The sequence below is a fragment of the Balaenoptera physalus genome (assembly GCF_965194825.1).
Source record: "Balaenoptera physalus genome assembly, chromosome: 4".
Classification (NCBI taxonomy): Eukaryota; Metazoa; Chordata; class Mammalia; order Artiodactyla; family Balaenopteridae; genus Balaenoptera; species Balaenoptera physalus.
In genome coordinates, this window is record NC_138891.1 from 62,680,433 (window position 1) to 62,706,866 (window position 26,434).

Sequence of the window (26,434 nt, forward strand, 5' to 3'; positions counted from 1 at the left end):
GTAGGTATTATTTTCAGTCATTATATTTCTTTGGAACAAACATTGTCCTCGTGTTTTGCCTATTTATTTGCTACTTTTTCCTGATGGGAATAATGATGCTTTGATATTTGCTAAATTTTTAGAAGAATTCAGTCTAATTTTAAAGTCTACTGAATTACATCTGGAAGCCCAGAGGATACACTCTGAAATGCATCTCATATTCCTAAGACACAATTGTGTAAATCATTTAGTCTGTCATCATTACAAAGAGTTTATATGTCGTGCTGTTGTGGACTAGTTCATGGAAGAGTTCTCAGAAAGTCCAGAGAAAGTGAGGCTGTCCAAAAAGCCACACAAAAGCTTCTTGGAAGGAAATAGCCCAGATCTATGAGATAGTCTCTTTTACGTACAAAGCAGTATCTTGTTGCTGTTGAATGCATTTAATACCAGGTGATTTTATAGCTGTTCTAATTCAGGATTTTCTGGTAAAGCAGTGGAAGACCTCTTGGCAGTCAACAATCAAAGAAAATAGCCATGAGAATTAAGGGGCAGAAAATAGTATATAAAGACCTTTAACTCATATAAAATTTTAATCAGCCTTATATTAATCCAACTCACTCAATATGCTATCCCCAAATTTATCAGATACAGATACAATAAGATACCAGATAACGAATACCAGATAGAGTAAAATTACTGGATACAGAAAGCAGAGTATCTTTTCATTTATGTTTTCTTACTTGTCCCTTTTAGCCAAAGGGAAATTCTTAGTACTTGCAGTATGTTATTTTGTTTTGCATTCTGAACACATTTTCATTTAAACTTTGAGAAAGCAAAAATGTATGGGAGCTTTCCTGGGGCACAGTGGTTAAGAATCCGCCTGCCAATGCAGGGGACACGGGTTCGAGCCCTGGTCCGGGAAGATCCCACATGCCACGGAGCAACTAAGCCCGTGTGCCACAACTACTGAGCCTGCGCTCTAGAGCCCGTGAGCCACAACTGCTGAGCCCACACACCACAACTACTGAAGCCCATGTGCCTAGAGCCCGTGTTCCTCAACAAGAGAAGCCACTGCAATGAGAAGCCTGCACACTGCAACAAAGAGTAACCCCTGCTCGCCACGAGTAGAGAAAGCCCGCGCACAGCAATGAAGACCCAATGCAGCCAAAATTAAAAAATAAATTTATTAAAAAAAAAAATGTAAGGAGGTAGAAGCCAATTACAAATACACTCTGGATCACATATCAACTTACAGAGATGTGAAAAGAGAGTAGTAGTAGAACCACCACCTTAAAAATCAAAATTTAAGAGAATTGATAGCTATAGTCCAGTGCCTCAATCCATCAGTTACCTATTCAGAGCCGTTTTTGAGGGAGATTTGAGGATGTTTCTTACTACATAATTATAGTGCAGATTTTGGGTAAAATAGAGGAAGACAGAAGATAAATAAATATTTATCATTTGACATACGTGCCTCCTTTTTTCTATGCCTAGATGCAGTGATACTTAAATTTTTCTATTTTCTTTGCATATTTTTAAAAATATTTATTTATTTGGCTGCGGCAGGTGGGCTCCTTAGTTGTGGCACATGGGTTTCTTAGTTGCAGCTCACCAGCTTCTTAGTTGCAGCATGTGGGCTCCTTAGTTGCGGCATGCATATGGGATCTAGTTCCCTGACCAGGGATCGAACCCAGGACCCCTGTATTGGGAGTGCAGAGTCTTATCCACTGCAACCCTCTTTGCATATGTTTTTTGTTTGTATGTTTTTTGTGCGTTTTTTTCCTTTTCCAGCAGTAAAAACATTTATACAAACATACATCTGTACTATAATGTGTGCCTACGTAGTATACAGATAGCTACATAAGTCTCCCAGCTGCTTTAGATAAAAATTCTTAGAGACCTACCTAGAATGGGGAGAATCTGAGAAAAATTCTTATCAGATACCCCTAGTCCAGCTCTAACTCCTGCTTCAATTTTTTTTTTAACATATTTATTGGAGTATAATTGCTTTACAATGGTGTGTTAGTTTCTGCTATATGACAAAGTGAATCAGCTATACATATGCATATATCCCCATATCTCCTCCCTCTTGTGTCTCCCTCCCACCCTCCCTATCCCACCCCTCTAGGTGGTCACAAAGCACAGAGCTGATCTCCCTGTGCTATGCGGCTGCTTCCCACTAGCTATCTATTTTACATTTGGTAGTGTATTTATGTCCATTTGCATATGTTTTGATATCTGCTTTTTACTTACTATCTGGTTAATGCTTCCCCATGTCATTAAATAGTCCATATAATTTTTAATGGCAGGGACTGTGTTCCATCCTTAATATGTACTATGGTTTAACTAATCCCCTATTGTAGGGTACTTACGTTGTTTTAAGTATTTTCTATTAATACAGCATTGAACACCTGTAGATAAATCTTTCCATATAATCCTGATTATTTCCTTAGGATAGATTGCTAGAAAGGGACTTACTGGTCAGACAACATACGTATTTTTTTTTTTTTTAATTTTATTTATTTATTTATTTTTATATTTATGGCTGTGTTGGGTCTTCGTTTCTGTGCGAGGGCTTTCTCCAGTTGTGGCAAGTAGGGGCCACTCTTCATCGCGGTGCGCGGGCCTCTCACTATCGCGGCCTCTCTTGTTGCAGAGCACAAGCTCCAGACGCGCAGGCTCAGTAGCTGTGGCTCACGGGCCTAGTTGCTCCGCGGCATGTGGGATCTTCCCAGACCAGGGCTCGAACCCGTGTCCCCTGCATTGGCAGGCAGACTCTCAACCACTGCGCCACCAGGGAAGCCCCAACATACATATTTTTAAAGGCCATTGATAGATATAGCTGAATTCTTCTTAGCAGCACTATGTTAAAATAATAAACATTTATATTAGGGTTTGAATGTACTCAAGTTCTGTGTCTTACAGCATTCTGACTTAACTCTACATTCAGTAACTGAAACCCAGTTGTGTAAAAGGGAAACAGAAGGTTATTAGTAATTCACAACGTACATAGCATCCTTTCAACTGGGGGGGTTTAAGGAGTACTATTGCAAATTACCCCTAATGTTCTAATTGTATAAATTTTTATTTATCAGTTTTTATTAAAATGAGATATAGTGCTCTAAAGCCTGTATGAAATATATTGATTGTGTAATTTTATTGTAGTGTTTACGTCAAAATAAAATGTCAGTTGAGTACTGAACTTTCTACATATTGAAATGGTTTAATTTTTTTTACTTTTAGCCACATAAGGAAGATCCTTAACAGTTATTTCTCAACAATTATATAGTCAACTGATGTAACAATGGTACTAATATTGGGACGAAGACTAAACAGAGAGGATCTCGGAGTGCGTGATTCACCAGCAACAAAGCGTAAAGTTTTTGAAATGGACCCTAAATCTCTGACAGGCCGTGAGTTTTTTGACTTCTCTTCAGGATCATCCCATGCTGAAAACATACTCCAGATATTTAATGAATTCCGAGATAGTCGTTTGTTCACAGATGTTATCATTTGTGTGGAAGGAAAAGAATTTCCTTGCCATAGAGCTGTTCTCTCAGCCTGTAGTAGCTACTTCAGAGCTATGTTTTGTAATGACCACAGGGAAAGCCGAGAAATGTTGGTTGAGATCAATGGTATTTTAGCTGAAGCTATGGAATGTTTTTTGCAGTATGTTTATACTGGGAAAGTGAAGATCACTACAGAGAATGTACAGTATCTCTTTGAAACATCAAGCCTTTTTCAGATTAGTGTTCTCCGTGATGCATGTGCCAAGTTCTTGGAGGAGCAACTTGATCCTTGCAATTGCTTAGGAATCCAGCGCTTTGCTGATACCCATTCCCTCAAAACACTCTTCACAAAATGCAAGAATTTTGCATTACAGACTTTTGAGGATGTGTCCCAGCATGAAGAATTTCTTGAGCTTGACAAAGATGAACTTATTGATTATATTTGTAGTGATGAACTCGTTATTGGCAAAGAGGAGATGGTTTTTGAAGCCGTCATGCGTTGGGTCTATCGTGCTGTTGATCTGAGAAGACCACTGTTACATGAGCTCCTGACACATGTGAGACTCCCTCTGTTGCATCCCAACTACTTTGTTCAAACAGTTGAGGTGGACCAACTGATCCAGAATTCTCCTGAGTGTTATCAGTTGTTGCATGAAGCAAGACGGTACCACATACTTGGGAATGAAATGATGTCCCCAAGGACAAGGCCACGCAGGTAAGAAGACTGTTTACATATTAACTACAACATAATTAACAAAAATTTTTGTTTTTAAAATATTTTATAACTTCCTGAGTGTAATCTTAGTGTAGTCATTTATATGTATCATCTACATGTTGCTTTATATAATTTGAGATTTGTTTTGGATTACAAATCATTAGAATTTCTCTCCCAGTGAAGACTAGATTCAACAATAGCATTTTTCGTTACTGTTATTCTGAGCTACGAGATGGCATTGCAGAGGGTCTTTGCAGCTATGCATGTTTCAACATATTTCTTTAATTTCTCTTAACCTTTGTAGTGTACCAAATTTATTCCACTTTTTTTTTCCCTAAAGATCTTTGGATGTAAGGTAGCTAAAGACTTTGTTAGACTCTGTTGGACTGCCTCTACTTATAAAAAACAATTTGTATATTCACAGACTAACCTTTTTCCTAACAGCATGAAATATAGAGGTGAAGTAAGTAAGCTGATATAGATTGAGGGGGTTCTCAGATGTAAAACCAAGGCTTCAGATCTTTTCTCATTGCCACAGTTACTAGATTTAAAACACCTATAGATTTTAATTCATAAACTGTAGAAAAATAATCTCTGTGCCTTAATAATAGAAGGAATAGTATTAAACGTGTTTTACTGTGAATAAGCAAAAATTGGCTATTGTGAGAAATATAGTGAAGAATCTTTTTTTTTTTTTTAAAGGGCTTTTTTTTTTTTTTTTTAATTTATTTATGGCTGTGTTTGGTCTTCGTTTCTGTGCGAGGGCTTCCTCTAATTGCGGCCAGCGGGGGCCACTCTTCATCGCGGTGCGCGGGCCTCTCACTATCGTGGCCTCTCTTGTTGCGGAACACAGGCTCCAGACGCGCAGGCTCAGTAATTGTGGCTCACGGACCTAGTTGCTCCGCGGCATGTGGGATCCTCCCAGACCAGGGCTCGAACCCGTGTCCCCTGCATTAGCAGGCAGATTCTCAACCACTGCGCCACCAGGGACGCCCCAAGAATCTTTTAAATATTTTTCTAACAAAGCTAACTTTTTTGGTGTGTGTGGTAAAAAACATAACATAAAATTTACCATCCTAACCATTTTTAAGTGTACTGTTTAATAGTGTTAAATATATTCACATTGTGTGAAACTGATGTTTATTTTCCCACACCATCTCCACTTTTTCTATAAATTTACTATAGCGTAGCTCTCAAGCTACATTTTTGGCATTGATTTTGATTATCGTTGTTTTGGAATGTGATTAAAATCAGCATATTGTGAGATAGCATGTTTTTAGTTAAAATTCAGCATATTGTGAGATAACATGTCTTTAAAATCTACACTAGTTTGGATATAGCAATATTTAATCTGTTTCTTCATACGTAAAATGAAAATTATGATAAATGGTGCTTACTTCACAGGTTTTGCCATTGAAACTATTAAATGCAGTAATCCTTAAGTTTCTCAGCATAGAAAGTGGTACATAGGAAGTGCTTTAAAAATTATTGGCCATTATTATTTATATAGTGTAGTGTTGGTCTGACCCACTTTAAGAAAACTCCCAGTACTTGACAGTCTGAACTTTTTTATAAATTGGATACAATATTGAGTAACTATTATTACAAAAATTAATGTAATATTTTTTCGTATTAGGGTTAGAGTGCATTTTCACTTCAAAGTCAGGCGACTTTAGTTAAAAGTAATAGTTTTATAAGAAAGAAATATAAGGACTTCCCTAGTGGTGCAGTGGTTAAGAATCCGCCTGCCAATGCAGGGGACACGGGTTTGACCCCTGGTCTGGGAAGAACCCACATGCTGCGGAGCGACTAAGCCCGCGAGCCACAACTACTGAGCCCGTGCACCACAACTACTGAAGCCTGCGCGCCTAGAGCCTGTGCTCTGCAACGAAGAGTAGCCCTCGTTTGCCGCAACTAGAGAAAGCCCGCACGCAGCAACGAAGACCCAACGCAGCCAAAAAAAATTTTTTAAATTAAAAAAAAAGAAATATAAAATACTTTACGCCTGGTCTTTTAACAAAGAACAAAAACTACAGTTTTATTCTATAAAATATACTGATGATTTTTTTTAAGTTCTTCCTTTTAGGACTGTTAAGAGACTTCGGCTGAGCCTAAGAATGTGAAAGACCAAGGTTCTTAAATGTATTAATTAAGAAAGCTAAACAGCTTTGGGGCTGTTCCAGAACTTTTCTGGGCAAACAGTGTCTTTCCAAGGGGAGAATTGCATATTTTTACAAACAGAATCCCCTGTGGTAGACAGAGTGGTTTTGGGTCAAATAGAGTTAATAATATCTATCCCCCATATCTCCCATCTGCATAGGATTAGAATAGGGACCAAGGAATATATGTTGTAGAATCAAAAGTCGTTTATATTAAAATTATTTGTTTATAAAGATATGACCGGAATGAAATCAGAGTGCAGCCTAAAGGTAATTAGGCTTATATTATAACTAGAGAATTTTCTGATTTTCTTAGTTATTTGATTTACAAAAATATAATTTTACATCCAACTTTTAAGGGAACCAATCCATTTCATACAGTGAAACACATCTATATAAGATTATGATATATCATTTTTCTTTAGGAGGCCAGTAGAAAAAAAATCAAACTATAGTTTTACTGAATTTGCAGACTATTGTAAATATAATAGCAGATATTTATTTTATGTAAATTTTATATTTTATGTATTACGTGAGGAATCTGGAGGAATCCTTTATTTTACAACTCTGCCATCACCTTCTATCCTTTATATTCTGTCTTCCACTTATCTGTTACTGCATGTTAGAACTAATCACTAGGAATTTCCTTATCTGAACAATATGTATTATTTATACAGGTTCTCATCTTTCTGAGAAGCTACAAACTTTGTAAGAGGAGTGATGTCTCCACTTCTTCAACTGCAGCTCACTCCTCTGACTTCTGCTCCAGTCAGTCTACTGAAACTCCTCTCAATCAGGTCATCAGTGACCTTCTATTTGTTATTTGTTAGCCTCTTTTCAGTCTTTATTCACCTTGATCTCTGTTTAGGATCTGACATTTTTAACTGCTTTAATCTGTCTTGAAACTCTCTTCCATTAGCTTCAGGAGTACAATTTCCCTCATGGTCCTCTTCTCCAGCTACTCATTTTCAATTTGATAGCTCTTTTTCTAGTGTTTGAAATGTTGATATTCCCTTGGTTAACCTCTCTTCGTCTTGCCTTGATACTTTCCTAGATGATCTCATCTATTCTCATGGTTTTGATTACCATGCTTGCTATTGACTATCAAAACTATATATCCAGCCCAGACTTTTTCATTCGTTCAATCATTCAGCCAATGTTTTTTTAAAAAATTATATACATATAGTTATACATATACAAAATATATATATTTACTTGAAGATGCATCTTTAAAACAATAACATAGGCAAAATTAACCTCAAAGTTAAGAATAATTCTTTCTATTATTTAATATCCATTCCATATTCATATTTCCCCAGTCTTTTCCAAACTGTCCTTTAATGAACCTGGATCCAGTCCAGGACTACTCATTGCATCTGGTTATTTCCGTGAAGTCTTTTATTTCAAAACAGTTTCTTTTTCATGATTCTGACTTGTTCATGGTCAAGTTGTCCAGAAAAATATTCCACCTTCTGTATTAGTCTGATTGCTTCCTTATGGTGTCGTTTAGCTGCATTTAGCTGTTTCCTGGAAACTGGAAGTTAGCTTCAGCTCGATGGAGACAAGTTAAATATTTTTGATTAGAATTCATCCAAGGTAATGTATATATCACATTGCATCACATTGGGAGACACAGCATATCTGGTGGTTCCACCATTAGTGATGGCAAAGATCAGCTCTGGGTTAGGGCAGTGACAGTCCCATCCCACCACTGTGCAGTTAGGTTATACTCTTCACATCATCCAATATTTCTTTAGTGTTTATTGTGTGCCAAGTATTTTCCAGAGCTCAAGCCATACTGGATAGTCTACCTATATATACCCATGTGTCTCTTAAATGACAGAAAAAACCCCAAGATACATTATATTAGAAATGGAGTGTGATGGCAGGTTTCTAGGAAGAGGATATAGAACATAAGACCATGAAAACTTTGATAATCGGTACTGCCAGTTGTAAACCTCGGGTATATAAAGAAGAAATAGTGGAGACCAATCACAGAAGGAGTAAAGCTTAGGAATCGTTGTTTTTACTAATATATGTTATACAACTTTAAATTTCTGTACTAATGTATAATACTGTTTTTAATAAACACATAGTGCAAGCCTCACGATGTGTCAAGAGTACTGGCTTCAGAATCAGATAGACCTGGACGAGAACCTAGCTCTAATAACTAGTTAATTCTGTGATGCTGGGCAAAGCACTTTAACTTCTCTATGTGTCAGTTTCCTCATCTGTAAAATAAGCATAATACCATCTACCTTGTAAGATTGTTGTGAGGCCTAGAACTGTCATATGAAAAATGCATAACCTAGTATTTGACACAAAAATGCTTAATAAAAATTATTGCTGGTTTCATGAATAATCAAAATACATTTTAAATTTGCACTATACTTTTATAGAATAGGAAATGTGGTTTGAGAGACAGAAATGCTTGCTATCAAATGGTTTATTTTAAGTATAAATTGTTCATACCTATGGAAAAATATCTGCGACACTCCATTAAACAATAGAGATGGCTAAGATTTAATAAGTTCATCACTTTGAGTTTGGAATTGGTTAATTAAGTACTTGTCTCTTCTAATACTTTCTACTACCTCTTGTCTGATAATCAGTTACTATATAATGAAAATAGGAACCTGATTGCCATAATGAGGACAAGGTTCAAGTTCTTATTGAATAAATCAGTGAGAAGACTAAGGTTAAGATTTTTTTTTAAGAAATAATATTTTAGAACTCAGTGTTCTGAATTTTTGTTCCAGTCCCTCTTAAGAGTGATAATCTACTATATCATCGGATGCATGGTTTACCATTTTTATACGTGTTAGTTCATTGTTATTTTGAATTCATTTTTACATAAAAGTACTGTATACATGCCTAAGTCTCCCTCTACCTGACCCTTGATATATCAGTTCTCATCCCAAAGGATATCTCCCTGTTACCAGTTTTTTTTAACTTTTTAGAAATATTCTTTGCATATAGAAGTGTGTGTGTGTGTGTGTATATGTACACATACGTCTCTACTGTTTTTTATACAGACGGTAGTGTACTTCTCTCACAGTTCCTGCAGCTTGTTTTTATCACTTAAAAATATCTTGGAGGTTTTTCTATATTAGCACTTATAGGTCTTCATTCTTTTTTTTTTTTTTTTTTTTTTACTCTTCATTATGGAAAATTTCAAATTCATTCTTTTTAAAGAGATGTATAGTATCACATTTATGGATAGCATAATTTATTTAATCCGTCTCTTGGTGATGGACATTTAGGTTGTTTCTAAATTTTTTTCATCGCAAACAGTGCTCAGTGAATATTCTTATACATATGTCCGATAATTTATAGCATAAATTACTAGGGGTGGAATTGCTCAGTCAGAGGATATGTGCATTTTAAATTTTGGTAGATATTGTAAAAATTGACTTCCAATTTATACTTCATCTAAAAATATGAAAGTCTCTATTTCTTCAGTCCTTCCCCAGCACAGTGTATTATTAGTTTTTGTAAATCTTTGCTACTCTGGAAAGTGAAAATTTATATCCCATAATTTTGATTTGCATTTCTTTAATGTGGAAGACTGAGCATCTTTTCCTGAGTTTGAAAAACATTTGTAGGTTGTTTTTTTTCTGCAGTTCATTGAACTCTAGTGGATCAGAATTCTGATTGCAAGTAATTGAAACCAGCTCACCAGCGTAAGCATAGAAGGCAGATAGATGTATTAAAAGGGTACAGGAAGTCATTATCTTGTAGAACCTAAGGGCAGAAATTCAACAGGACTTCCAAGAAGACTAGAACAGGCTACGGAAAAGCCATCAGAAACCAAGCTGTGCCCTCTTAACGCTTGCCTCTGCTTTTCTCTGCATGTCTGCATCATTCTCTCTCACTAGTCTGGTTGAATATGACCACTCATGGGATTTGGTTTCTATATTACAAGTTCAGTCACTCAGAGAGACTGCATCTCTCCATCTCATGTGGAGAGATAATCTCTGATTCAGCTAGACAGCCTTCTCTGAACAGTTACCTGTGGCCTTGGGAGCAGGATCATGTAGCAGAAAAGTGATAGCAGAAATGCTTGTCCCATATGTAAGAGCAGACAACCCAGTAGTGGCTATTAATAATAAGGTATGGGTTTTCTCCTTTGTTCTTTATTAACTTGAGTCAAAAAGAGGGGGTGGAGTAATTTATGTTAATTGGAGATAACAAAAAATAATATCCATATTCCCATCTCCGAGAGGTAACACTGTGGCACTTGGCTTTATTCTTCCCTTTTATTCTCTAAGAATTTATTATTTCTTTTACAAAGTTGTAATCTATTTCATAGTCTGCTGTTATTATTTAATATATGGTAAACATGTTTTCATGACATGAAATCTACAGTGAACCATAGCCATCCCACCCACATTTGAACTCTGCCTGATTTTTTACCAGTAAGTGAGATGAACATCTTTGTGGCTATATAAGCACATCTGTGATCAGCTCCTGATAATAAATTCTTATATAATTGCTTATTTTTAAGAGTAAACATTTTGAATCTTTCACTCAGTACAACCATTTCTTTATAGAACCTGTTCTGTCTATTCCAGTTTCAGGTGGAAAGCCTTACCACACAAGCTGAAACTGTCCTTACTAAGTTTAGAAAGCCATAAGGTTTATGGCTGGCATAAGCCTCTTAAGGGGTCATTTATATTCGTTTATATTGATGAACCATAATCCAGTGATTCCTCTAGGCTTAGAAACTTTTTTTTTTTTTGATACAGTAAGATCAGACTGTTAGGGGCAGACTTAATGTTAATTATGAGAGACTGATTAACTCATTTATCTTTTAGTTTATATACATGTATTTGCAATAAGAAGTGGAACTGTCAAACAGACTAGATATTTTAAGTCAACCTTTCCAGCATATTCTCTTACTATGCGCAGGTTACCAGTTGGGAAGCCAAAGTTTTCAAAAAGGTTGTTTAGAATCCAAACAAAGGGATCTAGTAGATCTTTAGAACCAGAGTCTTCTCAGCTAGTATGGCTTGAGAAGTCTCACCCACCATAAAATATTCTTACCAAAAACCCAGTAATGTTCTAGTTAGCTTAGCTAAGGTTTCTCTTTTCCTTTAGACAGTAACTTGAATGGGCACAGAAAATGTTTGCCTCTGTGATTATTATTTACTCTTTCATTCATTTGTTCATTCATTTACTTATTGCTTCTAGGGCAGACCAATCCCCTCTTTTGATATATAGTTAATATGTTAAGTTTAGTAACTGTCATATCCTGCAGACCTAGAGAGTCATTAGCTCTCTTTATGGCTTAAAGTATCATATCTCTATTTAAGTTCATTTTTTGGTGTGATGGCTTGGTTTTCAGGTATTTTTGAGTCTTGGAATGGTAAATAGACTATGTCACTAACACCTCCCCCTTCTCCCTTCCAACTTCCCACTATATGGAAACATTTCCTTTTGAGTTTTTTAAATATATTGTTATTTTTCTTATTAGCCAGGATCACCTTTTGACCCCTTTTTGTTGATGAAAGTTAGTTTGGCAGTTCATCTGTCTCTGGCATGTTTGCATTGATAATAAGTAGGTCTGTTATTTCAGCCAGCAAGTCCTTTATTTCGCCTTTTGAGATTTTTAACTGAACCTGGTAATTACTATCCATTTTACTGATTTGGTTTAGAATATTCTGTGGATTTATAATTATTTTATCTTTCACATAAATCAAAGAATGTGATCTTTTAATTTGATCTTTTCTCAAGTTTATGATAAAAGAGTGTGATGACTTTTTAAAAAATATTTATCAATGTAGAAAAAAGATAATTTGCTTGTCACACTTTCCTAGGAACAAATGGTGAGACGTAATACTAAAGCAGCAAATATTTGTTAGATTGTCACAGCAGAAAATCAGAATTTTCATTTTAAAGGGTTACTAAAGTAACATTCACTCTAAAAAATAGATTGCATGGGTATCCAGAATTTTATTCATCCTGTACTATCATCTTGGCCGCTTTTTTATTCTAGTCACCGTTATCAGCTGCAGCAACTCATTTCCTTTAAGGCAATCATCTTCCTGCCTGAGATAAGTATTTTTCTGAGCTCAAGAAATAAAAATAACTATTTTATTGAGTTAACAGTCTCTAATGAGAACACCAGACTTGCCTCTAATTAAGTTAAATGCCATTTGGTTGCAAATAAGACCTTCAGTCAGGCAAAACTACTAGTTTGCTGATCCTTTCAGATAATTACACGTAGACACTAAAATAATCCCTTATTTAGTGAGACTAAATGTTTTAGCCATTAGCTTTTTGTGCTGTTTTCTCTTCTTGTTCCAAGGTACAAAACAGACAATATATGTTTACTGGGCTAAGAAGTCTTGAAAAAGCAAGCAAGTTCAAGCAAAGGGAAGGTATAAAACAAGTAAAATGCTATAAGGAAAGTATAAAACAAAATTCTGTCAGAATTCTATGTAATAATTAACTTGATTTTGTATTAAAACTATTAGGAGTGACTGAACCCCAGTGACAGTATTTAGCAATTTTTGTTTTGCTCAATCAGTAAATAAGACTTTGAGGAGTATCATGTGGGTTTGTCTTAGCAGTATTTTAAGTAAGATTTTAGGAAATAATACTTCCATGGAAAGAAGGATAAATTAGTCAATAGTTATTCTACTAAGTGTCTGGTGCTATCCACTATTTACTTTTAATATTTTCATTTGGGAATTATTTGGAAAATAGCAAATATTATTGATAGTATTTGAGTCCTTCTGATAATATTTTACTATATTCTAGGTTAGGGTAATAGAATTTGCTGGGTTCCTAAAAGTAATTTTTATTGCATCTGTGAGCAAAATTCTTTTCTACAATATATATTTCTGGTTTTACAATGGAAGAAGTATGCCTGGCATGGACTAGGTGAATGACTGTTAGTTGAAATAGCTGTGAGTAACTGTAGCTAGAATATAGCAGCTCTGTTAAAGGGACATACCAATGTTGCTTTACTTTGTTTTTTTCTAGTGTAATTGTAAAACATCACTCTAAAACTACAAATAAGTGTTCTGATGTTGTCTTTTTTCCCTCCACATTTAAGTAAGAGAAGACGCATTGTTAGCTTTTTTCTCTGTGAGACTTAATATCATAGCAGTCATAAAATGCAATTACAAGACTTTCTCATTTCCATGAGTCTTACGAACAAAAAGAAAAGGCTTGGATAAGCTTTTAGTTTTTCCTGTCAGTACCTTTTTAAACTACAAAGTAAAAGAAGCCAGTAATTAACGTGAACTTTGGATTCCCTTAGTGCTTTTTTTTTTTTTAAATAAATTTATTTATTTGTTTATTTTTGCTGTGTTGGGTCTTTGTTTCTGTGTGAGGGCTTTCTCTAGTTGTGGCGAGCGGGGGCCACTCTTCATCGCGGTGCACGGGCCTCTCACTATCGCGGCCTCTCTTGTTGCGGAGCACAGGCTCCAGACACGCAGGCTCAGTAGTTGTGGCTCACGGGCCCAATTGCTCCGCGGCATGTGGGATCTTCCCAGACGAGGGCTCGAACCCATGTCCCCTGCATTGGCAGGCAGATTCTCAACCACTGCGCCACCAGGGAAGCCCTCCCTTAGTGCTCTTAAAAGTTGTCTTTTCCACTCTAAAAGTAGCCCATGCTCATTATTGTTTTGAAAATTTGTGTTGATATAAAGGAGGAAGCCACACAATCCAGAGAAAACCATCATTAGCACTTTGGTATGCTCTCTCCAGACACATTATTTACATAGTATTGATCAGACCTTCTGTACAGTTTTTCATCTTGCTTTTTTCCTTTAGCATTCTTTGTTATAAACTCTGTTAACATCTTTAGTGACCACCCAACACTTTGAATTGGATTACCTTAATTTACTTAACTTTAGAAAAATTACTTTTAGGGAATTCCCTGGCGGTCCAGTGGTTAGGACTCTGCGCTTTCACTGCCTAGGGCCCAGGTTCAATCCCTCGTCGGGAAACTAAGATCCCACAAGCCATGAGGCACAGCCAAAAAAAAAAGTTTATTTTTAAAAATAGTGTCTGAACAAGTACATATACTTCTCTAAAGGGTACTTAGATTGTACTGTGAATTTGTTTTTTTAGAACTAACAATCTGATGAAAAAGCTCCATTTTCCTACACTTAGAAAAAGTGCATTATCTTACCTTGTGTGGTTATGCATATCTGAATTGCTGCAAGACTGCGTTTGAAAGTCATCCTTGATATTACCAGGGTTCCAATTGAATTAGGTAGGATCTTTGGACCATTTTATAACTTTTAAGGTAAAACTCATAGAAAAAAAATACCCATAGAAATTTTCTGTGGAAAGATGATATCACTAAATCCCTTGTAAATGTTCTCAAAGTAAGTAATTAGCAGGCTGTATTAGTTGGCATATACTGAGAGAATAAACTTAACAATGTACTTTGTATAGTGTTCTACTTTCTTTATGACAATGGTATGCTTTTAGGGTTTTAAACAATCTTGAGGGTATTTTAATTTATTATTTTTGCATTCTTATAATAATTATTTTAGGTCAACTGGCTATTCTGAGGTGATAGTTGTCGTTGGAGGCTGTGAACGAGTTGGAGGATTTAATCTTCCATACACTGAGTGCTATGATCCTGTGACAGGAGAGTGGAAGTCTTTGGCTAAGCTTCCAGAATTTACCAAATCAGAGTATGCGGTCTGTGCTCTAAGGAATGACATTCTTGTTTCAGGTAAATAAAGAATTATTACAGTAGCTACTTTTAATATAATCACAGCTTGGCCGTTTTAAACCATAACAGTGTCTCAAAAGAAAACAGTGAAAGTAGATATTCCTGCTTTAGGCAGATCATATTATACAACAAATAAAACTGAAAATGACTTTTTGCTCTTAAAGACAGGCACAAGATGATGCAGAATGATTTACAAAAGATTCTCCAGAAAATGCCTTCAACTATATCATATTTTTAAAATTTATTTTATTGATTTACAATGTTGTGTTAATATCTACTGTATAACAAAGTGATTCAGTTATCATATATAAATTCTTTTTCATATTCTTTTCCATTTTGGTTTATCACAGGATATTGACTATGTTTCCTGCACTAAACGATAGGCCTTATCATATTTTAAATGCTCTCAAATGCATATAGAATATGGTACAATTTTTAAAACTTTTACCTGTTTACTTTGTTTTAAGGAACACAGTAAAGTATGCAAAATGAAAAGTACTCAGTTAATCATCTCTAATCCACCCATGTTTTCTGAAATTCTCCCCAAAGTTTATGAAATAGGATTTTCCTTAAAATTCTTAACTTGAACTTTTATTATAATATGTGATATGTTACCTCTAAAATCAAACAGACAATAAAGTGACAGACTTATATACAAAGTATAACTACAGGATCTATAATCTGAAGTTTAATTGTTTGTTAATTAATTTGTTAGTTAAATAATTTTACCACCTTTGCAGGTTACTATCTTACTACATGTTGAACAATATAACAACGCATACTTTATTTTGCACAATGGTACGCTTTTTAAAAAACTGGTGATTTTTTTTTTTTTTGACTCATGAATTTGTTTTTATTTTTATTGGGCTATAGGGGATCGGTTGGGAAATATCTCTGTAAGTTATGCCCTACTAGGGAAATGTCCATTCTGATTTTCCTGGGATAGCTAAAAAACTGGTGATTTTTAAAAATCTTTCTAGAATAATTCTTTTGTCCGGGTGCTTCTGTTGTCTGACTCTTAAATGAACAGTCTTTACACATTTGGTAAGTTCATATTCTACATTTTATTATTTGGGGCATATAGTTATTATTTCTCAGGATAACAACTGACAAAGTTAAATCTGCTCCGTGGAACCATTTCCATTTTAAGTTTTAAGAGGGTCCTTGTTTCATTTATTGAACTGAATCCTCAAATTCTCGGACTGGGTGAGTAACTCAGTGTTTTCATTACCTGTGCCTTTGGCAAAGATCCCTTGGTGATATACATGTTAGCGTGTGCACATTGTTTTGCATTTAAAGGTGGAAGAATCAATGGCCGTGACGTCTGGATTTATAACTCACAGTTAAATATTTGGATCAGAGTCGCTTCTCTAAATAAAGGCAGATGGCGTCACAAAATGGCTGTCCTCCTCGGTAAAGTAAGAGAAACCACTTTTCATTATTATTGCTGTTACATTTCCAGAATAAGTACCACAGATGAATCCTTGATTTTACTCACCCTCTGGGTATTTTGGACTCAGATTGTGTTTCCTTCCATTTCTAACCTCAATACATAAACTGAAGATACAAACAATTTGACACTGTACTTTTGAATGGATATTTTGTTCTCCCAACTAGGAATTTGTAGCAGTGCAGCACATTTCTCTTCTCAGGCACCAATGCAGTCTAAATGACTGAGAAGCATCGGAAAATAAAGGAGTTACATCAAGTACAAAAACAGGCCAATGTCTAATCCAAGCATTCTTTTTCCTTTTACTGACTTTGGCATTCAGGCCAAGATATATTTATGTAGAGTAATACTATTTTATCTTTTTTATTTGTACAAGTAGGGACAAAACAAATAAGTGTTAAGATAAACTCACCAACATATTTTAAAGCAAACTTATTATTGGCTGCAGCTAATAAATATGAAAAACATATAATTTGATTCTGGACCATTCACTGTCCTTAGGAACTTGAGAATCACTTGTAGACTAGTGATTTTTGAATCACTAGTAGACTAGTAACTTTTTTGAAGTTAAATCTAATATAAAAAGCTATTACATAAAGCAGATAAAAATACAGCTGTGTATCAAGGGCTAACTTGGACTCTTTAGCCCTTCCCTGCCTCTGTCTCTATCAGCTCCTCCAAAGCCACTTCAAATTAATGAGCGATCTAAATAAAAGCAGCATACTTGCTCGCACATTTTTTTTTGAAGTATAGATGATTTACAGTATTGTGTTCAAGTGTACAGCATAGTGATTCATGTTTTAGGGGTGTTTGTTTGCAGCTTATATTCCATTATAGGTTATCATAAGATATTGAATATATTGCACATATATTTTTGTCTGGTCCCCTAGTACTCTTTTCTAAAAAGATTGCTGCCTCTTAAGCCCTCTCTTGAAGACATTTTAGAGCCACCAGTGAGAAAGCAGAACTGCTCTAGTTGGAACAGAGATAATGCCAGGAACCCTTCCTACTCAGCCACCCATCAGTTCTCATTCCCTCCCCCTATCTCCCCACAGAAGCATCTTGAAATCTCTATACTATAGAATACTAGAGCTTCTCAAAGCTTCTCAAAGCGCAGTTTGAAAGTTAATTCCTAAGGGTATTGATCTAGTGTGTTGCTGCTGTCTATAAGACCAGTGAAATAATGAGGACTTTGAGCTAGATGTAATGGAAATAAAATACTAATGGAGTATTTTCTAAAACCACTGGTTTGTTAGTACTTACTATATTATATACAGTTTTGGTAGCTATACCTCAAGGATGACAAAATATTACTGGAAAGGGGCAGCTAAAATAATTAAGGGGTTGAAAAGAGATGAGGTCTGACTAAAAACATTATAATTATTTAGTCTGAACATACAGAGGCATATGAAAAAGATTGATGTCTCAAATATCATATATGGATTGATGAACACAAATTTATTTGACAAATATTAGTATATTTGACTTGAAGGTGCCCAAAACTTGGAAGCACTAAATCAAGAAATAAAAGGAATCCTTCCTACTTTATACAGCAAGTACTCAATTCATGGAAAACAGTTATCCCAAAAATTACAATATAGGCTGAATTCAAACATAGAAAGTTATTTAAAGTTGTAAATGCACTCTGTTAAGGAAACCTAGGATGATTTGGAATATAGACTCTTAGAGCAAGAAGGCATCTTAGAGAGAATATTTAATGTAACTTTTTTAGTTTACAAAGAAACTGAATCCAGAGAGATCGAGTCATTTGCCCAAGGTTGCACAGAAAGTGATAAAGCAGGGGCAAAAGCTCAGATTTTCCTAATCTAGAGGCCTTTTATCTTAAGGCTCACAGCATATATTTTTAGTTTATGCATGTAGGGGAATAGTAATAAAGTTTAATCTTCAAAATTATATTATGTGATAGGTACTCTTATTGTCTACATTTTTAAATTGAGGAAATTAAGATGGAGTCTCAGAGAGGATAGGTAAGCTGCCCAAGCAAGGTCTTACTTGCAGTGGCAGAGCTCAATATGGACCTACCTCTCCTGATTTCAAAGCCTGTACCTTTAAGTACTACATTGTGCCACAGTTTCCATACCCCTTCTAGCTGCATGACCTTGAATAAGTTACTTAACCTCTCTGGGCTGCGTGGTGTTGGGAGAACAAACCCACCAACAGATAATTTTAACATAATGTGAGAAATGCAAGATTGAAATAGCATTGGCTGCTTAGGAAATTTGGAAGAGTACAGAAAGATAGATTTGTGGACACACTTGAATGACAATGTATAGAGTTTGGCCTTGACCCTTAGGCATTCATTGTTAAACTAGTAAAAGGAGTTGATGAGGTGTTTTAGGAAGATTAATCTGTGGTTTAGAGAGTACAAGAGTGGAGACCAGGAGATTGAGAGGCATGAAATGATATGGACCCCGAGGATGGTGGCAGTGGGAAACAAATGGAAGGGACAGATGTGAGAGATGCTGTGAAAGAACGATTGGTAGAACTTAATAGTTAATTAGATATGGATGCAGAAAAGAGTTGATGATGACTGTTCATTAAAAGAATTATAGATGTTAAACAGGAGAGCTTTTTTTTTTTTTAGGAGAGCTTCTATAGGTAGGTTAAAAGCTTCTTGTATATCTTGTGATGCTTAATGGATTATTCTGCATGTAACTGACTTAATTAATGGCTTGTTGATTAGTTCATCTGCCCTACCTTCCTCATATTTGTGAAAAGAAAATGTACATGAAAGCCCTTTGAAATACACATTCTAGAGTTCATAATATATCAGGTACTTTTCTAGGTACTGCAGGGACTAAATTAAAGAATAAGATAGGCCCTGCCTTCAAAGATCTCACAGTCTAGTAATCCGTACTTAATACTTTAGTTTCATAGCTTTTATTACTTTATAATACTCAAATATTTTCACCATCCATGAGTATGAGCATTTATGCTAAATCCTGTAACTCTCAATGCAAGCAATATTGCTCCTAAGGGGATGAAGGTTGGTTCTTGGGCTGGTGAAAAAAATCATACTGTTTTGTGTATAAAGCACAGATACAATATATAAACAGATATGCAATATATTTGTGGTATTAAAAATTTCATTGGAGGGGGCTACTATGAAAAAAATGTCTAAAAAGGCTCCTTGGTGGTGGTGAGAAAATGATAATTTTTTTAGCTCAGAAACTGAGCTAAATATATTGCAATTACAGTTACCAAGGGCTTTTAAAGGGGAGAGATCCCTTAATTCTTTAGCCAACTAGTTAAAAATTCAAACTTTTGATAATTAAGATTTCTCCATGTATTTTACGTATAGGTATATGTTGTTGGAGGTTATGATGGGCAAAACAGACTTAGCAGCGTAGAATGTTATGATTCCTTTTCAAATCGATGGACTGAAGTTGCCCCCCTTAAGGAAGCAGTGAGTTCTCCTGCCGTGACTAGCTGTATAGGCAAATTGTTTGTGATTGGTGGAGGACCTGATGATAATACTTGTTCTGATAAGGTAAGCCATGCTCTCTCTTTTTTTTTTTTTTTTTTTAATAGAAATTACCAATGATATACACAAGAAGAGAAATATGGAAGGCCTATCAAGTAGGTAGTTCGGTCCCTTAGTGTGAGGGGGCTTTTAAAAATTGTCTGGTACTTTATACTTTGGGAGGAAAACATTGAGTTTCAAGTTACTAAAGTGAGATCATAATAAAACCAACAATTTTCTGTTAAAAGTGTGATCCAGTCTTTTTGAGATGAGACTGATCTCAGCGTTATACTATAAACCATTTTAGAACTTTTTACTGGTATAGTTCACAAAATCAAAAAATTATTCACATAAAACAATTGGGAGGTGAATTAGCAAAGGGTAAGACACTATACTGCTTCCAACTGGGTCATTTTCTGCATACTTTGAAAATATTCTTTAGAACAAAGAAAAGAAAAGAAAACCTCTCTAATGTAAATATAGGATGGCTCAAAGCTGCTGCAGTTCATTGAATTCCTGAGATAAAAGAACAGGTGCCATCCTGACATCTGAGAAAATACCCTGTTTATTCTGCAAACAAGTGTCTAATGCCTAATTCATTTAGCAGTAGTTTACTGAACTTTGTCAATCAATAAATTTTTTCTAAATTAAATTTTAATATAATATCAAATGTTACATATTTAGAATTCATTAATTCAGAATTTGTGATAATTCAAAGTATACTGAATTGAGGTTTGCTGGTGTTCTTCTGAAGAAAGAACTCCCTAAACATGTAAAGAAATTATATTCAAATTGAGGCATACTTATCCTATATAACAGAATTTTGTTAAAATCTAAGACTGTTAATTTTAATGGAAAAAAAAGCAAACCTGCTAGCCATTCATCTTGGAAACGGTCTGTGTTTGTTTGTTACTCTGTTCTGCTTGATACTAATAAATTTGTATTTCTTTTGAGAATTTCATAATTGAGATATTTTACTCTCAAGCCAACCTCCCTTAATTCTGTGAATTAATGGGATTTTATTTTTAATCATGTTTCTGTATATTGGCAGACTTTTTATTACGTAAATTGGCATTTTTGTTGAGAAATTTTAATTAAGTATTTCTATATATTATTAGGTTCAATCTTATGATCCAGAAACCAATTCTTGGCTACTTCGTGCAGCTATCCCAATTGCCAAGAGGTGTATAACAGCCGTATCCTTAAACAACCTGATATATGTTGCTGGTGGACTGACCAAGGCAATATACTGTTATGATCCAGTTGAAGATTACTGGATGCATGTACAGAATACATTCAGCCGACAGGTAATAACATAAAACAATCCAAAAGAAAAATCAATGTAGGAGAGACCAAGTACAGGACCAGTATGAATATACAGTAACTTCACTATTTATGTGTTTCATGTACGCTCAGATTATTTCCAAAAAAAAAAAATTTTTTTTTTAAATAAATAAATTTATTTATTTATTTATTTATTTATTTTTGTCTGCGTCGGGTCTTCGTTGCTGCCCACGGGCTTTCTCTAGTGCGGAGAGCAGGGGCTACTCTTCGTTGCAGTGCGCGGGCTTCTCATTGCGGTGGCTTCTCTTGTTGTGGAGCACGGGCTCTAGGCGCGCAGGCTTTAGTAGTCGTGTCTCGCGGGCTCTAGAGTGCAGGCTCAGTAGTTGTGGCGCGTGGGCTTAGTTGCTCTGCGTCACGTGCGATCTTCCTGGACCAGGGCTCAAACCCATGTCCCCTGCATTGGCAGACGGTTTCTTAACCACTGAGCCACCAGGGAAGTCCCTCAAAAATTGTTTATACTCTGCATAAAGCATATGGTATTCTTGTTTTGAACTCCTTCCAGGGAATTTATTGAAATAACTTACTTTTGTTTTTAATTTTTAAATTAATTTTTATTGGAGCATGGTTAGTTTACATGTTGCGTTAGCCTCCACTGCACGACAGAATGAGTCAGCCAGACACATACAGGTATCCCCTCCCTTTTGGACTTCCTGCCCTGAAATAACTTACTTTTTACCATCCCATGGTAAAGTAGGTATTGCTCTTGGGCTGTTGGGTTTTTTTCCCCTTGACCTTTTTGAGACTCCTACTCCAGTTCTTATCCCTCTCTCTAGCACATTTCAGAAGAGAAGAAATTCTCTCAAACTGGTTTCTTTCCTTCTGCAGTTAGAAACTAGGTAATTTGTTGTTTTTGTTATAAAGAAAATGGCTGTACTTGGGTCTCTTTCATCCACACTGCACTTGTATCCTTGTACGTCCTCTACCCCTGCACCATAAAGGCCTTCCCCTGGCCTTTTGTTTCATGGCTCTACCCTCTTTCCTTCCACCATCAAAATGCTTGATGGCTCTGATGCTGGAAATCTGGCTCTACCTATACCACTCTAGAGATATTGTACTCCCAAAGGTCATTACTAATAATCTCCTGAGTCTCATTCATGTTCTCTTGTTTTTTTTCTACCCAACCCTTAAATATGGGTATTCCTTGAGCCTCTTTTCCCTGCCCTTTTTCCAGTTTATACTCCGTTCCTGAGTGATCACATTTACTGCTCAGTACTGATGACTTCAAATCTTATTCTCCATTAAAGCCTCTCTCCTGTGCTCCAGACTCAAATTTCCGACTGCCTATTTGATGTTTTCCATGGCGTTCCAAGACTTCAGACTTAAAACAGAATTCACCTTCTTCCCCAAGTTTACTTTTTCTGTTTCCAAACAACCTAGTGAATGGAAAAACTCTTTCTCCCTGACAACACTTCTGACACCAGATATGTGGGTTTATTCCCACACCAACCAATCTCTGTCTTCAGCTGGTGTCTTACAATTCAATTCAGTTTTGACATGACCTGAAATTTGCTTCAGGTTCCACAGGTTAAGGACTCAGTCCCACAAGACTGCCACCACTTCACATGCCAGTCACAAGTCTCAGGTTTTCACCAGTACTTCTGACAAATCAGCTATAAATCAAGGCTTCCACAGCCCCCTCCTTGGGTTCAGTAATTTGCTCAGGAAAACACTTATGTTTACAGGTTTGTTATACAATAAAGTATATTACAAAGGACATAGATGAACAGCCAGATAAAGAAGTACCTAAGGTCAGGTCTGGAAGGGTCCTAAGCAGAGAACCTTCTGTCCTCATGGATTTGAGGTGCACCACCCTGCTGGGACATGGATGTGTTTACCAACTTAGAAGCTCTCCAAATCCTATACTTTGGGGATTTTTATGGAGGCTTTATCATGTAGACATGATCAGTTATAATTCAGTTTCCAGCCCTGCTCCCCTCTCCAGAGAAGGGAGGGTGGGGTGAAACTTAAGCTTCTAATTATGGCTTGGTTTCTCTGGTGACCAACCCCCATCTAGGAGCCCAGCAGCAGTCCCTCCTTAGAACAAAAGACACTCCCATCAACCAGGAAAATTGCAAGGGATTTAGGAGCTCTGTGTCAGGAACTGGGGTCAGAGGCCAATATGTATTTTCTATTATTTCACACCTAGAAACTTAATTTTTAAATTTTTTCTTGCTTTCTCTTAAATTGAATCAATCCATCATATCAGTTCTGTGTCCTCAAGAGTTTCTCCTATTCTTTTCCATTCCTGTGGTTCCTGCTTTTGTTCAGGTTCTCATCAGTTCTTACCTAAACTAAAACAGTATTTTCTAAGTAGTGTTCCTTTCTCTAATGTCTTGCTTTTCTAACCCATTTTACCACCAGTTATTTTCCAGCAAATCTAATTATGTCTCTTCTCTGGAAATGTACTGAATAAAATCTAAAAGTTTTCCCACTTCATTCTAGGTCTTCTGTTGTCTGACCTCTGCTTGCCTTTTCAGCTTCACTTTCTTCACCTTTACCCAAATTACATTAAGTATCTGTTGCTTGCATTTGCTATCCAGACAGTATGTGTTCTTGCCTTGATTCATGTTGTCCTCTTAGCCTTTAATGCCTTTTCTACCTTCTCTATTTGTAATTCTACTCATCTTTCAAGAGCCACTTCACAGTCACAACAAACTGAGGTTGCCCTGTTCAGAATTAATCTCTTGTTTTTCTGATCTGTCACTACACTTACCACCTCTATTATGCAAGTGATAAATTTCCTTATAGTTATAAATGTTCATTTCTATACTGGAATTCAGATACTGTGTTTTCTAATTCATCTCATGTATCTTGCATTGATTGCTGCTCGGTAATTTTTTTTTTTTTTTAATTTTTTTTTGGCTGCATTGGGTCTTCATTGCTGTACTCGGGCTTTCTCTAGTTGGCAGAGAGCAAGGACCAGTCTTCGTTGCGGTGTGCGGGTTTCTCATTGTGGTGGCTTCTCCTGTTGCAGAGCACAGGCTCTAGGCACGCGGGCTTCAGTAGTTGTGGCATGCGAGCTCAGTAGTTGTGGCTCACAGGCTCTAGAGCACAGGCTCAGTAGTTGTGGCGCACAGGCTTAGTTGCTCCCCGGCACGTGGGATCTTCCCGGACCGGGGCTTGAACCCGTGTCCCCTGCATTGGCAGGCGGATTCTTAACCACTGTGCCACCAGGGAAGTCCTGCCTACCCTTTTTTTTTAAACTTTGGGTTTATTTATTTATTTATTTTTGCCTGTGTTGGGTCTTCGTTTCTGTGCGAGGGCTTTCTCCAGTTGCGGCAAGAGGGGGCCACTCTTCATCGCGGTGCGCGGGCGTCTCATCATCGCGGCCTCTCTTGTTGCGGAGCACAGGCTCCAGACGCGCAGGCTCAGTAATTGTGGCTCACGGGCCTAGTTGCTCCGTGGCATGTGGGATCTTCCCAGACCAGGGCTCGAACCCGTGTCCCCTGCATTGGCAGGCAGACTCTCAACTACTGCGCCACCAGGGAAGCCCCTGCCTACCCTTTTAATACTAATCAAATGAAAAACGATAAATCAACTGTAATTTCATGGTAGACAGCTATTTGAGTCAAAGGTTGTGGGTTTTTTAAATGCTTAGAATGTTGAATGACAAAAAAAGAACTGAAAAAATGAGCTCTTTTTTCCAGTCCTAATGGACCCAGCCTTTTTCTCTGTTTTTACCTCGCCATTTCCATGCCTTTTGACTTCGCATAATTCCTAAATTCCACAACTTGCTATTTTAAACATATTTTGCTTTTTAACTTTCATCAGGAACATTTTTTTTTTTTACTGACCGGTGAAGATTTTTTTTTTACCCTTCTTCAGTGGACTAGGTATTTAAAATGTCGTTAAAGTTTAGAATAATAATTGAAAAGAAATCTGATTCTTTTTCTTTATTGTTGGCATTTTAACATTTAAGCATTAAGCATTATAAAAAATAATAATTAAGGAGAGGGGTATATCTTACAATATTAAGACTGTGTTTCATTTAAGTCATGAAAAATAACATTAAAACTTCATGTATTAATGAATTATTTTTCTTACTAGCTGCCATTACTCTTGAGTCTCTCATAGAGTGAAATATAAACTATGCAAGTAATTTCCTGATATGAATGAATATCTGTTCTGAAGGTTGCTTGCTTCATTTAATTCTGAGCACTATTTATGAAATGATGTTAATAACAAGATCCTATAATAATATAGTTTAAGAATCATCATCAAAGTGACTGTAAAGTTCAGTAGTGCAAGCCAGCTTGTACTTGAAAACTAAGGATGTTGTTTTTTATTGTGTTCAGAACTTTCAGAATTTATAGAAAGAGCTCATTGTGCTTTGGATGGAAAATGTTATAGTCTGGCACATAATTGGTACAGTTCATGGGTGGTATTCTACATAAAAGTTTGTCATTCACTGATGATAATGGGCCCCAAGTCAATATGGGTGTATATAAACTCTAATGTAGGCATTTAAAATACTCACTAATTCTTCTAGACCCAAAGATACTATCCTCTATTATAGAAATCCGCCAAGATTTAATTTTTTCTACAAGAGTGAAATTTACGTATAGCAAATCCGATCAAGTAAAAATGTTTATTGTACTCACTGGTAGAACCCATCTCATTGTTGGTTATGTGGAAACAGGATAATAATATGCAATAACTTTCTGAATTAAAGTGAAATTTAAATGGAAGAATAATTGACCTGCAGCATAACCAGATTCATGCAATAGTGAGACAATTTTAGTGTAATTTCTTTCTTTGAAGAATCACTCTTATCCTTGCCAAGAGTATTTGTTTTATATAGTAATTGTATTATTGACAGAGAAGAGTAAAATTTAGCTAAGAGTCTCATTGCATGGAAAGTTAACTATAAAATGTTATCTGGGGAGTTTCTGTGCCCCATCCAAGGCCCCTAATAACAGTGCTTCTTTAATTTGGTTATAACTCTCATTCATTCATTCAACTTGTGGGTAATCCCATATAATGAATAATGTTCCTACCCCTTGATCATGTAATAGCCACTTTCTATAATGAAGGACCTTCCTGTAATTGGAGAAGCAACTCTTCAAGGATGTTTTTGTTCAACTACCATTAAG

General features: G+C 36.1%; 1 protein-coding gene across 9 annotated transcripts in view; it reads left to right on the forward strand.

Moving 5' to 3' along the window:
- KLHL24 (kelch like family member 24) overlaps positions 1-26,434 on the forward strand; it is a 40,723-nt gene that overhangs the window by 8,904 nt on the left and 5,385 nt on the right. For all 9 annotated transcript variants that reach the window (XM_082459974.1, XM_082459966.1, XM_082459971.1 and 6 more), the window contains 5 exons: positions 3,223-4,203; positions 14,879-15,063; positions 16,363-16,481; positions 19,836-20,024; positions 21,116-21,304. In XM_082459974.1, coding sequence (XP_082316100.1) covers positions 3,284-4,203; positions 14,879-15,063; positions 16,363-16,481; positions 19,836-20,024; positions 21,116-21,304 — 1,602 coding nt within the window. In that variant the 5' untranslated portion in view covers positions 3,223-3,283. The remainder of the gene's footprint in view (positions 1-3,222; positions 4,204-14,878; positions 15,064-16,362; positions 16,482-19,835; positions 20,025-21,115; positions 21,305-26,434) is intronic.